Source organism: Solanum pennellii, chromosome 11 (genome assembly GCF_001406875.1).
Source record: "Solanum pennellii chromosome 11, SPENNV200".
NCBI lineage: Eukaryota > Viridiplantae > Streptophyta > Magnoliopsida > Solanales > Solanaceae > Solanum > Solanum pennellii.
In genome coordinates this window covers 40,111,446-40,128,453 of record NC_028647.1, presented here as the reverse complement: position 1 = coordinate 40,128,453, position 17,008 = coordinate 40,111,446, and the positions used below count along the sequence as shown (strand labels likewise).

Below are 17,008 nucleotides of genomic sequence, written 5' to 3'. Positions count from 1 at the left end.
TCCATTTCATTCCAATACTAAATATGATGTTTTTCAAGGTTAATCGGGGTCTTGAAAACTAGAGATTCATCAACACTCACATTTTTTACCCATACACGGGCATGCGAGTCCATAAACAAAATTAGAAGACTTGGAAAACATCAACAATATGATGAAGCATTGCTTGTATGCACCCAAAGATATGCCTGATTATTTACTAAGAGAATATATTTAACCATAAAAGTATTATTGGCTTGTGATATATGTAAGATCCTAAAGAATACAGATCACAAAACAATCTCATGAAAACAGCAAACTATACTAACTTCCAGAAGTACAATCAGATAAGTGTAACAACAAACTTTTTTGCCATTATGGGGCATGTAGTCAACTAGAGTGGAACCAACCAACTATCAACATAAGGTAATAACAAGAACAGATAAAGGCACGATCCATCCTCTCAAGTCTCACCTGCCTGGTCTCTTTTGCATTTTTTATAAGTCCATCAAGGCAATCATTAATGACCTTCAGATCACTTTGGAACTTCCGCTGCCGAGGAACTATCCATCTTGCCAAAGGGATATTCCAATAGGGGATGTAGAAAGTAGAACGATGCTCAGCTTCAAAAAGTGTACCATACACAGCCTGCAAATTTCATTAAAAGAAAGCATCAATTTTTGATTGGGAGGAAGCAGATGAGAGAAGATAGAAGAGTATCTGCAGCCTCGAAATCGTTTGTCAGCTGTTAGAAAAGCAAATCTGCATTCTTTACTCCGAAACTATAAGATTAGAGCAAAACATGGCATGCTAATAATATACTGAATGCTTCAGCATATTGAGAAAGTAACTGAAGTATCTTCCGGAAAATAAGGAATTTAGTTGCACAGTCAGACCTTAATAACTGGAGACTCTTTTGTGATGGAACCGAAGTCATAATTGAAAACACCAAGCCCAATAATATCTAGTGCTAAATTTGAGAATTCTGTCTCGAGATCCAACTCAATTAGCTTCCCTCCTCCTGACTCTTCTTGTTCAATAAGCTTATCAAATTTCAACATTGTTCTATCAGCACATTCAGTGAATACTTTAGCCATAGCTTCTAGGTATGATGAGTGGAATCCAGGGGCAATAACTGTCAATCACAGGAGAGCTAGTCAAATTATTTGAAGTGTACAAATGTTCACACGTGAATCCACATGCTTGTATCTATACATCTAATATATAAGTACAAAGGAAAAAGAATGCACAAATGACTAATAAAACAGAAGCAAATCAAGGATTTTAATCTGATTGGTTTTAACTTTTAAATTACGGGTTCAAAATCTTTCTATGGATTTTGTTATATATATATATATATATATATATATATATGTGTTGCTTTTAAAACCGGTTCAATTGAACCTGTATCTCTAAAGTTACATCCGCCACTGGGTAATAAATGTGATTCTGACTCTTCATAACCCACACAAAGGCATAAGGGTCTCGGATGGTACCTCAACTTTCTCTGTCATGTGGGATCACAAAAGCTTAGTTTTTTGTCTTAATAGTCCTTTACCTTGAAATATTGGGAGAGAGAAAAGCACCAATTACCAAGATGATCCTTTTTCTCTTTGGCTACACATCATTTTCTAAAAAGGATAGGGAACTTGAGTCTCCCTGAATGATGTTCCTTATGTTATCTTTTTCTTGTTTTTGTTTTTGTGTAGAGGCAGGAGGAGGAGTCTAAGTCAGCCGAATGCCACCATCCATGCAATCAATAGAATAGTTTGTTTGTTTGTATAGAACTGAAGTAGAACACAATCTTCTCATAATTTATTAGTAGCTTCATCCTTCTCTCTAAAACTTTTATTGGAATACTCATCTATTAGTCATTTTCCTGCCTCATTTGACTAGTGATGAGTATCATGACGACACCTCTATGTTTCTGAAACACTGGAACGTTATGCAGCCTAACTTCGTATCCTAGAGAAAAGTTGAAAGCAAGTGGTGCTACCCTTGATAAAAATAAAGGCTATCAGATAACTTTGATGTCTGACATCATCCAAGTTATCCGGTCATGAAGGCATTGCACTTCTGTTGCATAACCGATTTATCACAACACTATTCTATTTGACCATTCAAAATACAGAAAAGAGCAGGTATCAAAAGATATGAGAAAGTAGTATCCTTCATCATGGACAAGTTTAGTAATTAGTAAGGGTCAAGCTTGACTACATCAACCGATATATCAGTCAATAATTTCTGCTGCAGGATTATTTGTGTTACAAAATGTACATAACCATATCTAATCATAATATTCATAGCATAATCATAGGTAGAGATCTTAGAGATATTTAGGGATATTTTCTGATTTTATTTCCTTAGATAGATTCGCTTGTACACCTATAAATAGCTCTTATTCTTCGAATAATAGAACAACGAAATTGATCCATTGGCTCTGTACTTTACATGGTATCAGAGCGGGTTATCCTGCTTTGTCTGAGTTAGATCAGAACTCCTCCGATATACAAAACACTAGACTCCGGTGGTCAGAGGACAAGAGTGTGAGACTCACATGCCAGGAAATCTGCTGGAGACATTGCAGATCTTGAAGCACGTGAAGGTGTGTACGTGGATCTATCTTGGTTTGGTTTTTCTGTTACGATTTCGTCTTGACATTTATAGAGGATTTCGGTGGTCCTCTAATCATCGGACCATATGTTGGAGAAGAAAATCCTTGAAATAGAATCCGTGCACTCTCATTGGTTAGGTTTGACACTTGTCTGTTTATTGGTTTTTTGGTCTTTCATTTTGATATATGATTGAAGGCTGTTTGCAAAGTGCAACAATAAGTTGAGTGATTGCTCCCCAATTTGTGAACTTGATATTGCTTTGGAGGTTATCTGCCACTCATTTGGAAAATTGTTTTGAAGTGATGGTTGTCAACCTCAAGATTCTGTCTGCCAGTTAGCTACTGTTTGTCTTTCCTTTTGGGTATAATGTGACTTTCAGATATAGCCTACTTGGAATGTTCTATTGGTTTCAACATCAATTTGATCTGATACAGTGAGCATTTTAGTCGGAAAAAAAAATGGCTGATCAAGGTGAGGTTGTTGCTGCATCTAGTCCATTATCTGACAAAATGTTATTGATTTCGGTTGAGGAGATCTCTAAATTCTCTCAATATAAGAAATTATTGAAGGAATCCACTTCGGTTAATGCTTTTCCCAAGTCGGATAAAGCATGTCTCATCACTTCTTCAAATAAACAGGTGATTGATTCAGGTGCCACCAATCATATGACAGGTAATCCTAATATTTTTTCTAGTTTTCAGCCACACAAAGTACCCTATCCAGTTACAGTAGCTGATGGATCAACCTGTAACATCATTGGATCTGGAACTGTTAAACCTACCTCCTCTATTACTTTGTCATCTGTATTAAGTATACCAAAATTGGCCTTTAATCTGATTTCTGTTAGTAAAGTTACTAGAGACCTTCATTGTTATATCACTTTCTTTCCTGATCATTGTTTGTTTCGTAATCTTACTACAAATGAGGTTATTGGTAAAGGACATGTTTCTGATGATTTATATATCCTGGATGAATGGGAATCTCGATTTGTTGCATGCTCAAGTGTCGTATCTCCATTTGAAGCACATTGTCGATTAGGACATCCTTCTCTACCTTTGTTGAAAAATCTTTGTCCTCAATATCAGCATATTTCCTCCTTGGAATGTGAGTCATGTAAATTTGCAAAACACCATCGCATCTCACTAGGTCCAAGGGTTAATACTCGAGTTGAGTCTGCTTTTGAGTTAGTACATTCAGATGTTTGGGGACCATGTCCGGTTGTTTCTAAAACTGGCATAAATATTTTGTTACTTTTGTGGATGATTTTTCTCGAATGACTTGGATTTACTTTATGAAGAGTCGAACTGAAGTGTTTACTCACTTTATTGCTGCGCTGAAGTCAAAACGCAATTTAGTGACTCAGTTAGGATTCTTAGGAGTGATAATGCTAAAGAATATATGTCAGAATTATTTCAGTCTTACATGAGAAAGCTCGGTATTCTTATCAGTCTTCATGTGTTGATACACCTTCCCAAAATGGAGTTGCTGAGAGGAAGAATAGGCATCTACTTGAGACAACTCGAGCACTTCTGTTCCAATTGAAAGTCCCTAAACAATTTTGGGCTGATGCAGTCACTACAGCTTGTTTTCTGATCAATCGTATGTCGTTGACTGTGTTGGCAGGTAATATGCCTTATAGTGTTCTTTTTCCAACCAAATCACTATTTCCAGTGGAACCTAAGGTGTTTGGAAGCACATGTTATGTTCCAGATGTTCGACCATCTATTACTAAATTGGACCCAAAGGCGATAAAATGTGTTTTCTTGGGCTATTCTCGACTCTAGAAAGGGTATCGGTGTTATTCTGTTGAGCTTGGCAAATACCTAGTGTCAACTGATGTTGTATTTTCAGAGGCTACACCATTCTTCTATGCACCTCAGTGAGGTGGAGGAAGATGAGTGGTTCATCTATCAGGGTACTCGTGATGTGACAAAACAATCAGATGATGTTGTTCTTCCATCTTCCAGTTCATTCATTGAGAATCAGTCAACTATTAGGCCTTCAAAACCTTCTTCATCCGTTCCAACAAGATTGCCAATTATTCAAGTTTACTCGAGTAGGAGAGGTAATGATGATACTTATCCTACATCAACTCCTTTATCATTAGTTCCTTCTCCACTTGATTCCTCAGAAAATCTTGACCTTCCTATTGCACTTCGGAAAGGTACACATCAGTGTAAATCCACATATTCCATTACTAACTTTCTTTCTTATGATCACTTATCTCCTGCATCTAGCTGTTTGATTAGCTCTCTAGACTCTGTCTCTATTCCTAAAACAGTGAAAGAAGCCTTAACTAATTCTGGATGGTGTGATGCAATGCTTGAAGAGATACATGCTCTAGATGAAAATTATACTTGGGATTTGGTGGATTTATCCAAAGGAAGGAAAGCAATAGGATGCAAATGGGTTTTTACAGTCAAAGTCAATCCTGATGGTTCTATTGCAAGACTTAAGGCTAGACTAGTGACTAAAGGCTATGCTCAGACTTATAGAGTAGATTATTCAGACACTGTCTCCCCCTTAGCAAAGCTCACCTCTATTCATTTGTTTATTTCATTGGCTGTTTCTCAACATTGGTCTTTGCATCAACTGGATATCAAGAATGCTTTCCTTCATGGTAATCATCATGAAGAGGTGTATATGGAGCAACCACCACGGTTTGTTGCTCAGGGGGAGTATGGAAAAGTTTGTCATCTAAGAAAATCTCTATATGGTCTAAAGCAGAGTCCTCGTGCCTGGTTTGGAAAATTTAGAGATGTAGTTCAAGAATTTGGGTTGAAGATGAGCAATTGTGATCATTCAGTCTTTTATAGACAATAAATGACTGGTATATTCTTTAGTTGTCTATGTTGACGATATTGTTATTACAGTAGTTGATTGTACTGGAATTTCTTCTCTCAGACTTATGGAGTAGATTATTCACACTTTTTCCCCCTTAGCAAAGCTCACCTCTATTCATTTGTTTATTTCATTGGCTGCTTCTCAACATTGGTCTTTGCATCAACTGGATATCAAGAATGCTTTCCTTCGATCATCATGAAGAGGTGTATATGGAGCAACCACCAGGGTTTGTTGCTCAGGGGGAGTATGGAAAAGTTTGTCATCTAAGAAAATATCTATATGGTCTAAAGCAGAGTCCTCGTGCCTGGTTTGGAAAATTTAGCGATGTAGTTCAAGAATTTGGGTTGAAGATGAGCAAGTGTGATCATTCAGTCTTTTATAGACAATCAATGACTGGTATATTCTTTATTTGTCTATATTGACGATATTGTTATTACAGGAGATGATTGTACTGGAATTTCTTCTCTCAAGCAATTTTTACATGCCAAGTTTCATACCAAAGACTTGGGACAGTTCAAATACTTCTTGGGTGTAGAAGAAGCTAGAAGCAAGAAAGGGATTTTCTTATCTCAAAGGAAGTATGTACTTGACCTACTTGCAGAAACTGGTAAGTTGGGAACAAAACCGTGTGGCACACCAATGGTTCCTAATGCACATCTTACTAAGGATGATGCAGACCCTTTTAATGATCCAGAAAGATACAGAAGGTTGGTTGGGAAACTGAACTACCTTATTGTGACTCGGCCAGATGTTGCCTATGCAGTCAGTATTGTCAGTCAATTCATGTGTGTACCAACTGTCAAACATTGGCTGCTTTGGAACAAATTCTGTGTTATTTGAAAGGAGCCCCTGGCGTTGGCATATTGTATAGCGACCACATACATACTCGTGTTGAATACTTTGCAGATGCAGATTGGGCAGGATCAAGAATTGATAGAAGATCAACTACTGGCTATTGTGTCTTTGTTGGTGGAAAATATAGTATGTAGGAGGAGTAAGAAACAAAATGTTGTAGCTCGATCTCGTCCAGAGTCCGAATATATAGCTATGGATCAGTACACTTGTGAAATACTATGGATACAACACCTTCTAGCTGAGGTTGGTTTGAATTCTTCTTTTCCCGCAAAACTTTGGTGTGATAATCAGACTGCTCTACACATTGCATGATATCCACTGTATCATGAACGGACAAAACATATTGAGGTCGATTCTCACTTTGTCCGTGAGAAGATTCAAGAGAACGTGACTTCTACTGGCTATGTATAGCCAAGACAGGAGAGCAATTGGGTGAATATTCACAAAGGCTTTGAATGGAACTCGGGTGGAATATCTTTGTAACAAGTTGGGCATGACTAATATCTATGTTCCAACTTGAGGGGGAGTGTTACAAAATAAACATAACCATATCTAATCATAATATTCATAGCATAATCATAGGTAGAGATCTTTAGGGATCTTAGAGATATTTAGGGATGTTTTCTGATTTTATTTCCTTAGATAGATTCACTTGTACACCTATATATAGCTCTTATTCTTGGAATAATAGAACAACGAAATTGATCCTTTGGCTCTGTACTTTACAATTTGCAACATTTAGCAGATTATATGGGGATCAAAGTGGGCAGAACCAGGCCAACCCCATATACTACACATGCTTACTTCTTCTTCTCTGTTTCCAAGTATCAAGGTCAGCAGGTATCAGCCCTTTTCCCATGATTGGTTCCAAGATTTCAGCAAGGACCCCCTGGTTAGAAATAAGAAGAACCAAATTACAACATCAAATAGAGTAAGTTGACTTAGTTTCCTGCTGTTGTGCCACTATATAAATTAACTTCTATCAGCTAATGTAAGTATTAACAAGATTTCCCTTTCTCCCTAACAATTAAAAAGGAAAACGAAAGGTCATAAGCAAGTTCTTATAACTTTTGTTTTTTTAAGAAAGAACAAAGCCTGGAATTGTTATGGTTTGAAATTGATAGACAGACATACAATAAAAACTGTAAATGTGCATATCAAGGTTAAAGTATCATATGTTAACTTGAGTTCTTGCATAAATAAAATTTCTCCATCAAAGAACAAGGAAAATTATTTTGGACCCATCATATAACAAATAACTAACTTAATGAAGAACCAAGGAGAAGTTACTAGTTGTCTAAAGGTTCCGCTGATACTCCACTTCTTGCAATATTGATTTGCAAACATAATCAAATCTAACAACTCCCTACATGAGTCAATTGCATCCCTTCTATGCAGAAAAATCAGTAAAAGAATGAATAAGAGATGATGTGCAAAGCAACAGTTGACAATCAGAGGCAAGTAAAGATATGAGAATATACAAGAGCAGACAACCTTAGATATGCTAAAGAATGAACAAGAGAATTACAAAGAACAAAAGGGGTACAATACCTTGTCATAAGAAAATGCATTCTCACGAAGAATATGCCGAGCAACAATGGGATCTGATACAACAACAAATGCCTTTGGTCCAAAAGCAAGTTCATAGACTGATCCATACTGTCAGCCCAACCAAAAGAAGGAGAGAATTAAATTTCACCAAGAAAATAGGGGGACAATGAAGAGAAAAGTCGTATAGTATTTGCATTACATACCTTTTCTAGGGAAAACCTACAAGTAAGTTCATCCATTTTCTCATTATAAAAATATTAAGAAATTAGTCAGCTTTGATATGAATAATACTCATTATATCCTAGCAAATTCTTGGCTAGTTTTTATTAATATAACTAAAGACCAATACATGTTTGGCATCTTTGTTCTGAATAATCAATTCATTCTAACAAAGTTGGTAATAATAAAAGTAATCCTGTTGGTACAGACACATCATAAATCCACATTATCATTCTCCTCTCCATCATGATACTTCAAATCTCTATTTTCTCACATTTTCTGCCAAATGATACAGAATTTTTCTTGCTTTGATAAAAGTTATGCAACAACCAACACTGGTCAACTTTTCGTCCAACACAATATTGTGTTCCCTCTGACCATTGGGAACTGAATTTTTTAAAAAAAGTACAAAACTAAATTGTGTCTCTTGCTCAAAGGCAATGTTGCTCGGACTCTTCAAAAATGTCATCGAGTGTGTGTCGGATTCTCCCAAAATAGTTAGCTTTGGAGAATCCGATAGAGGTTTGACATCGAAAATAAAGAGTCCGAGGAACTTAGTTCAAAGGAATAGAGAGATAAGAGAGAGTATCATACTAAGGCTATTACCTTTAGGAACCAATCATACAATGAGAAAAAAAGTGGGCGGTCGAAAAGGTCAGTCACTGCCCCTTCTGCAATAGGCATTGACCCAATTCTCCCACCACTCAACAGATTAGTGAGGAGGTTGCTAGCATTATCAAATAAATTCATCTTTGTTTTTGGTTCATCTGTGCCTGTGGACTGACATCTGCATTTCATAGTCCTGAATTTCAGCCAAAAAACACTGCCACATAAAATCATTAGATGCCACAAAAGATGAAGAGGATATCTTATTTCAATCAACATGACTACACTCCAGAAGGACTAAAAAGGAAGAAAAATGTGCTTATGATGCTCGTAAGTAGGGGGCGGAGCTAGAGTGTTGGTCACAGGTTCGATTGGACCCAATACCTCTGGTTCAAACCCTATATCTGTCTTAAGTTATCATTGAATACACAATAGCAACAAAAATATACCCAGTGAAATCCCACAAAGTCATTGAATATACAACAACAACAACATACCTAGTGAAATCTCACAAAGTCATTGAATATACAACAACAACAACAATAACAACATACCAAGTGAAATCTCACAAAGTCATTGAAAATACAACAACAACATACCCAATGAAATCCCACAGTCATTGAATATACTACAACAACAACATAACCAGTGAAATTCCACAAGTGGGGTCTAGGAAGGATAGAGTATATACAAACCTTACCACTATCTCTATTAGGTAGACAGACTATTTCTGAAAGACCCTCGGCTCAATCAAATCAATGCAGTAACTTAAAGAAACAACGTTAATGCAAAGAAACATGACAACTAATAGGAAAACAATGGGGTAAGGAACCGTAACAACAACAACACAATGCGATCACCTAAACACAATAAACTAAGACTACATGAAAAGACTAATACTACAAGCAACACAATGCTCTATACACCACCAAGCCAAATACATGAATAGGTAAAGGTGAAGCCAGGATTAGAAGTTTGGCGATTCTAAATTATAGTATAGAAGATAAAATATTACATAACATGTTTTTTTTAAAAAAAAAAAAAGAAAAAAAAACATTTGTTGATATTCGGGTTAGAACCCACAACTCTAGCAAGAAAAGCATTTTCATTCATGTCCCTTTCCTTACCACTTAATTGTCAATCAATTTTCTTTGGGATTCACAAGTTAACATACATATATATTTGTTTTGATTTTTAATATAAATACAAAAAAGCTAGTGAGTTTGTCGGAATCACCAATTAGCTTCATCCCTGTGAATGGATAGTAATACTACATCTTTGAACTACCTACTGACATACTTACCTAAGCTCATTAAAGTTGCATCATATCTTATCTAATCATGTTGTTAAAAAGAATATGATAAGTAGGCAGAGCGTAGGAATAAAAAGTGGCAGAAAAATGAATGAAATTGAGTTAGTACATTGGTGGCAGAACCGCCATGGCTACTCACTAAACAAATTCATGAAAGATACCTGATTGAAGATCTTTTTTGGGTAGACCAGGAAGTTGGATTAGAAGAAGGGAAGTGGCGGAAAATTGAGTCACTCCGTCGATTCAACACAAGACAGGTGTTGGTGCTACAAAACCCAGTTGCCATTTTCTCTCAAATCAAACAAAATGATCTGTTGAGTGCTCAAGGATAGAAAAGGTAGTGAAGCACACCACTACTACAAGTAATTAAACAACTGCCTTTTCATTTTCTTTTTTCTTTTTACTATAAATATATAAGTTGTTACTCCTTAAATTTGTTTTTCTTTTCCCCTCTTTTCTTCTTCTAGTTTTCTGCTTGACACTCACTCTTGCTGTTTGGTGGCAATAAATATGTTCCCAATTTGATCGATTAAATATATATTTTTTAAAATCAGAAATATAATTCCCTTTAAAAAAAAGAGAGAAAAAATAAGCTACATGACTTATACTTTAAGTGTATTATCTTTTTCTTATTCTATCCGATATTAAAAAAATAAGTTATATAAATGATATTATAATATGTGTTATTTCTTACAAAAAGGGTATAACATACTTTTTTAACTTGTCATTTAAACATAATATATGGCTCATTTGTTCATATATACATTTATGGTTATACAAATGCTTATATATACACTACCATTACAAAAGAAACTCACATATATCTTTCATCTTAAGGAAGTGAAAATTTTAGTTCTAAATTTATTTTTTGACTTTTAATTTAGAAAATTCATGTGTGGTGGGTATATATGATCCTTCTAGCGAAATTCATTGTATATCTTAATCTTTTTCATACCTAAATTTGTTTTTGACTTCTTTAATTATAATTACTTGAGTTTCTTATTCTTTAATTTCTTTCATTCTTTAGCCTAAAAAAATTAAATTAATTTTTTGCATCTACATTGAAATTTAGTTTTTGTATATGTAAAAAAAACGAGGCATCTATAATAAATTTTACAAGAAAATTAGTGTTACATGAATAAATTTTACCATAAAAATAAATTTAATTAGTTGTTGAAGCAAAAAGTCAAAAAAATATACTTAGGAGGAGCTAGGATCAAATATACCCCATACTATTATATATATTTTTTAAAAAATATAACAATTAAAAATTAAATTAAAATTATTATTTTTCATTTATACGAGAATTATTAGTATAACTATAGGGGTATATATAAGTCACTTTCATAAAGAAAGGTATATCAGATCTAATTGTCTCTTTCTCATCCACCCAACACCCCCACCCAACTACCCTTGACCATCCCAACTCCCCACCCCTAGAATGCCCACTCCCAATCATATCTTATCGTTGTAATGTTTTGCTAGATAACATATAAATGTTCTTCAGATGTATCTTACTTACCTTCCAAACATTAAAGGGAAAAGGGTGTGATATATCCCTTAAGTTTATTATTTAGATTTGGTATACCCCTCGTTATGAAAGTGACTCATACATACCATTTTCCTCTAACATAAGGGAAAAAATAATAATTTTAGTTTTAATTATTTTTTTTTTTTAAAAAAAGATAATTCCTAGGAGTATATTTAATCATCCTCGCACATTTTATTTGACTATTTTTTTTATTTGAATCTAATTTAAATTTATTATTTTGATGGTCAAATTTATTTGTGTTTCATTAATTTTCTTGTAAAGTTTATTATAGATGATTGGACTTTTTTTTAAAATACAAGAACTAAGTTATAATAGAGTCGAAAATGATAGTTTTCAATTATAATTAGCCACAAAAAATCAAATTTTAAAATTTTTCTTTATATTAAAGAATAAAAGAAAAATAAAATAAGAATAAGTAACTGAAATAATGATAATCAAAGAAGTCAAAAACAATTTATGTATAAAAAAAATTAAAATATACCTTGAATTTTGCTAGAAGGATCATATATATCCCTACGTTAATTTTTAAAAAAAAAAATAAAAGTCAAAAATAAGTTTAAAACTAACTTTTTTCACTTCCATTAAATGAAGGGTGTATGGGAGCTCATTTCATAATGGAAGGGGTACATGTGAGCCGTTTATATAACGGTAAGGGTATATATGAGTCTCTTTCATAATGAGATATCAGCTCCAAATAGAAAAATTAATGGGTATATACCTTTTTCCCAACATAAAAAAAGAGAGTAAATACTCACTTATTGTTTAAGAAACTATTGTATTTTTATTCATACCAAACACACTCGGTCAAAAATACTTATTTTGAGGAAAAAAATCATATTTAAAAAAAAAATAAAAATGTTTGGTCAATCAATAAAATTGTTTTTAGAAAATCCATCTCACATATAAATATTCTTGAAATAATTTATACTTACCTGTCAAACATTAAAAAATAAATAAATACTTCACTTATTTTTTAAGAAAACTTTTTCTGCTATAGCAAATATAAATGATGAAATTTACTCTTAAGGTTATTTATAATAAATCAAAAATACATAACATATATTGAAACATAAATAATTATCAATTAATCATAATTAATTAATAAATATTTTCACATTATTAAATCACTCAATAATTTTTAAATTACATTGAATTGATATAGATAATATAATTTACATAAATCCCTAACAAGCCTACATCAGAAATTTAGAAAGAATTAAGCTATATAATTGATAATCTATATGTTTTTCAAAGAAAATAACAGTAAAATATGTTATTACTTTTTTTATAATATAAAAGTAACTATTATATTCATCAGATTTCAAATTAATATTTATAAGAATTTAACTATAACTATTATTATGGAATGTTTTTGTAACAACCGTAAACACAAACTAGGTCAAACTAGAGCCTAAAATGTGCATCGTGAGTTTATAAGGTGTAAAATGATGAATATTAGCATTAGAAATTAGTTTGAAGAGTTTGGAGCTGAAATGTCGAAGAACGACCAAGACGTCCGGAGACTAGTCTAAGTTTAACTAGTCTGTAGTAGGGCTTTGTAGTGGAGTTTTGCGGTATTGTATGAGGGTGGAAGTGAGTATCGATGATTCCTACACATAGTATGACATGTAAATGGTCAAAACGTTTGATTTTAACACCCGGGGGACCACCCTAAGGGTCCCCAAGGAGGACCCAAACATGAGCCAAGGAAGCTACAGGACAACCCCTTTTGAAGGTGGATGTGTCGCGCCTGCAACACTTCAAAGGCAAATTTTTCCATGCGACGTGGGGACAATGCAAATCATTCTATCTCAAATGAAATTCTAGAACCAAGAATTGGAAGTGTCCGCGAAGCTTCGTGACTGCCCAGTTTTGGTCACATCGTCTTTAAGTCAAATTAGAATTGGTTAAAAAGTCCATTAAGTGCAGGGGTATTTTGGGTACTTTGGGGATTAATTATTGACGGTTATTGAGTCTTTTTAAAACCCCAAAAAGTCATCCATCAAGCTAAACCCTCAACTCAAAAGAAAACCTCTCAATTCCTTCTCTCCAAAATCTCCATTAGTGAAGCTTTGAAGCTCCAAGGAAGAAGACAAATTTTCCATGTTTTCTCCACCAAATGTAGGTGGCAGGTGAGGAGTCTCTTGGAAGTGACGCTTGTGAATAGCATTCTCTCAAGTCAACTTGGTATGTCCTCATACGATTTGAGGACATAGTTATGTTTTAATTTTTTTTCAAAGACTTTGTAATAGACTATAGTTTCCTTTCATTGATGTAAGGGTTGTGACCCTAAGATTTATATGTGTCTAAGATGGCTATGAAGAGACTTAGTCTTTCTTATGTTTCTATAAAATTTTTTGACTATTTTTATGAAACGTTATAATTCCGCACTACTTTTCATATATATATATATATATGTGTGTGTGTGTATATATATATATATATATATATATATATATCTGTTATGAATTCGTTTTTTTTCTAAGACTTTTATGTTCATTTTACTTTCATTTTAGTACGGCTTTTATAAGCCTATATCTGGCTTCTTTACCTTTGATGTAGGGCTATACCCAAATTGCTATGATCATTTAGATGGTATGAGTTGAGACAATCTTTGAGACTATCTTTCTATTAAATTACGTGTATGTAGAGGAATATGTAAACCTCTAAGTAGATCTAATGAAAATTTTTAAATTTTTCCACAAATTTCAACCTATGAATGTAACGACTTGAGACTAAGATGCTAGTCTAAGTCCTTAAAGAGGACGACTACGCTGGTTACGTCTATGGGGTAAACCCGAATGTGATAAACTTAGTATCGGAGCATGAGGTTGAATATCGTTGAGTTATGTCTCTCTCTCTACCACATTTATGTAGGTTTATATTCATAATTCTGACGCACACCACACTTATGAAAAGGAACATATGTGATGCCTAGGAATCACTCTCTTTCTTGGAAATCCTATATTGTGCCAGTAGAGTATACTTATGGTGTGTTTTTGCATCTGATCATATTGTTGTGCTTATAAGAAGAATGAACACTCAAAGGGATGCAACTCGGAGACTTGAAGAGGAAATTGCCAATGCGGGAGCTCCTCCCTGTGACGGACAAGTTCCTCCACTTGAAGAAGATGCTAATATGGAGCAAGCACCGGCCAATTCTCCTTCTTTGACGGATTAGAATATAAGGATCGCTTTTTTTCAAATGGCCCAAGCTATCTCCACTCAAGCACAAGTGACCACGACTCAATCCCAAGTTATGACGGCCCAAGAAAACCGAGAGGTTGTACCCCGTCCTCATTAACAAGTCACTACTATGGCTTCCCGTCTAAAGGACTTCACTCGATGAACCCTCCTACTTTCTACGGGTCTAAGGTTCAGGAAGACCCCCAAAAATTCATCGATGAGGTCTATAAGATAATTTTTTCTATGGGGTTGTCCACAAGTGAAAAGGCCGAGCTGGCCACTTATCAACTTAAGGACGTGTCTCAAGCATGGTTTGTGCAATAAAGAGATAATAGGCCTTTGAGAGGTGGTACTTTGACTTGGGAAATTTTCAAGAAAGCTTTTCTAAATCGATTCTTTCCTAGGGAGATGAGGGATGCTAAAGTGGTGGAGTTCATCAACCTTCATAAATGAGGTATTAGTGTTCATGAATACTCCTTGAAATTCACTAGATTATCGAAATATGCTCCTTCTTTGGTTTTCGATCCTAGAGATGAAATGAGCTGCTTTGTGACGGGGGTGCCGGATGATTTGCAAGAAGAGTGTCATTTGGCTATACTACACGACAACATGAACATTTCTCGTCTTATGGTTCATTCCAAGCATGTAGAAGAGGCAAGGGCTAGGAGGAAGAGTAATGATGCTACAAGGGCAAGATCTTTTGATGGAGGTTCTTCAAAGAATAGGCTTGAGATATAAGACAAACCTAGATTTAAGAAGCAGGTTTCAAGTCAAGTCCCTTCCAAGTTCCCAAAAGCTAGTGGTGATAGGGTGTATAACCCTAAATTCAAGAAGGGAAAATGTACTAATTCACCAACCGAGAAGCCAACTTGTGGAAAGTGTGGCAAGAAGTACTATGGTGATTGCCTTAAGGGGATGGATAATTGTTTTGGTTGTGGCAAGAGTGCGCACAAGGCTAGAGATTTCCTTAATGTGAGGAGTCAAGACAAGGGTAGTGGTCAAGCTCAAGCTAGTGGTTCTAATGAGGCACCAAAGAAGAACCGCTTCTATGCTCTCAGCTCTAGGGATGAGTAAGAGACTTCTCCCGACGTGGTGACCGGTATGTTGAAAGTCTTCTTAATTGATTTATATGTATTACTTCATCCCGATGCTACTTTATCCTTTGTTACTCCTCTAGTAGCCAAAAAGTTTTATATTTTACTCGATATTTTGCATAAACCTTTTATAGTGTCTACTCCGGTGGATGAGTCAGTTGTTGTAGAAAGGGTATATAAAAATTGTCCTATAATGTTGCCTAATAGAGTTTCTTATGTTGAACTAGTAGAACCCAATATGCTTGATTTTGATGCTATATTGGATATGGATTGGTTGCATGCTTGCTTTGCTTCTATTGATTATAGGACAAGAGTGGTGAAGTTTAACTTTCCAAATGAACCCGTTGTAGAGTGGAAGGGGGGAAACTCTATTCCTAGAGGTCGTATCGTCTCTTGTCTAAAAGCATGCAAAATTATCTCTAAAGGTTGTTTATACCATATTGTAAGAGTCCAAGATCTAGACTCCGAAATTCCTCCCATTGTGTCAGTCCCCGTAGTGAGTGAATTTTTGGAGGTTTTTCCTAATGACCTTTCTGATATTCCTCCTTAACGGGAAATTGATTTTGGTATCGATTTTCTATCTCATACAAATCCCATTTCAATTCCTCCTTATCGGATGGCTCCGGCCAAATCGAAAGAGTTGAAGGCTCAACTCAAAGATTTACTAGACAAAGGCTTCATAAGACCTAGTATTTCTCCATGGGGTGCTCCGGTTTTGTTTGTGAAGAAGAAGGATGGGTCCTTAAGAAATTGGATTGACTACCGCCAACTCAATAAAGTCACCATTAAGAATAACTATCCTCTCTCTCGGATTGACAACTTGTTTGATCAACTCCAATGGGCGAGCTACTTTTCGAAAATTGACCTGAGATTCGGGTATCACCAACTTAGGGTGAGAGGAGAGGATGTACCAAAGACGACCTTTTGAACTAGATATGGGCACTATGAGTTCTTGGTAATGTCTTTTGGTCTCACTAATGCTCCGACGGCATTTATGGACCTAATGAATAGAGTTTCGAAATTACCTAGATTCATTTGTCATTGTCTTCATTGATGACATCTTGGTATATTTGAAGAATGAGGGTGATCATATGGGTCATTTGAGGGTGGTGTTGAAAACCCTTAAAGAACATCAATTGTTTGCCAAATATAGCAAGTGTGAGTTTTGGTTGAGGTCGGTGACATTTCTTGGTCATAT

At 35.0% G+C, this 17,008-nt stretch overlaps 1 protein-coding gene across 4 annotated transcripts in view; it reads right to left on the bottom strand.

Moving 5' to 3' along the window:
- Positions 1 to 10,458, bottom strand: part of LOC107004948 (cytochrome P450 97B2, chloroplastic-like) — a 16,546-nt gene extending 6,088 nt beyond the window's left edge. Inside the window, exons 1-6 of one of the 4 annotated variants that reach the window (XM_015203382.2) lie at positions 10,140 to 10,456; positions 8,667 to 8,883; positions 7,842 to 7,949; positions 7,095 to 7,179; positions 873 to 1,111; positions 451 to 624 (exon numbers count right to left, since the gene is read on the bottom strand). In XM_015203382.2, the coding sequence (XP_015058868.1) occupies positions 451 to 624; positions 873 to 1,111; positions 7,095 to 7,179; positions 7,842 to 7,949; positions 8,667 to 8,883; positions 10,140 to 10,264 (948 nt within the window). In that variant the 5' untranslated portion in view covers positions 10,265 to 10,456. Of the gene's footprint in view, positions 1 to 450; positions 625 to 872; positions 1,112 to 7,094; positions 7,180 to 7,841; positions 7,950 to 8,666; positions 8,884 to 10,139 lie in introns of all 4 variants that reach the window. The other 3 variants (XM_015203384.2, XM_027913075.1, XM_015203385.2) reach the window with 3 other exon arrangements.
- Between the last annotated feature and the right edge of the window lie 6,550 nt (positions 10,459 to 17,008).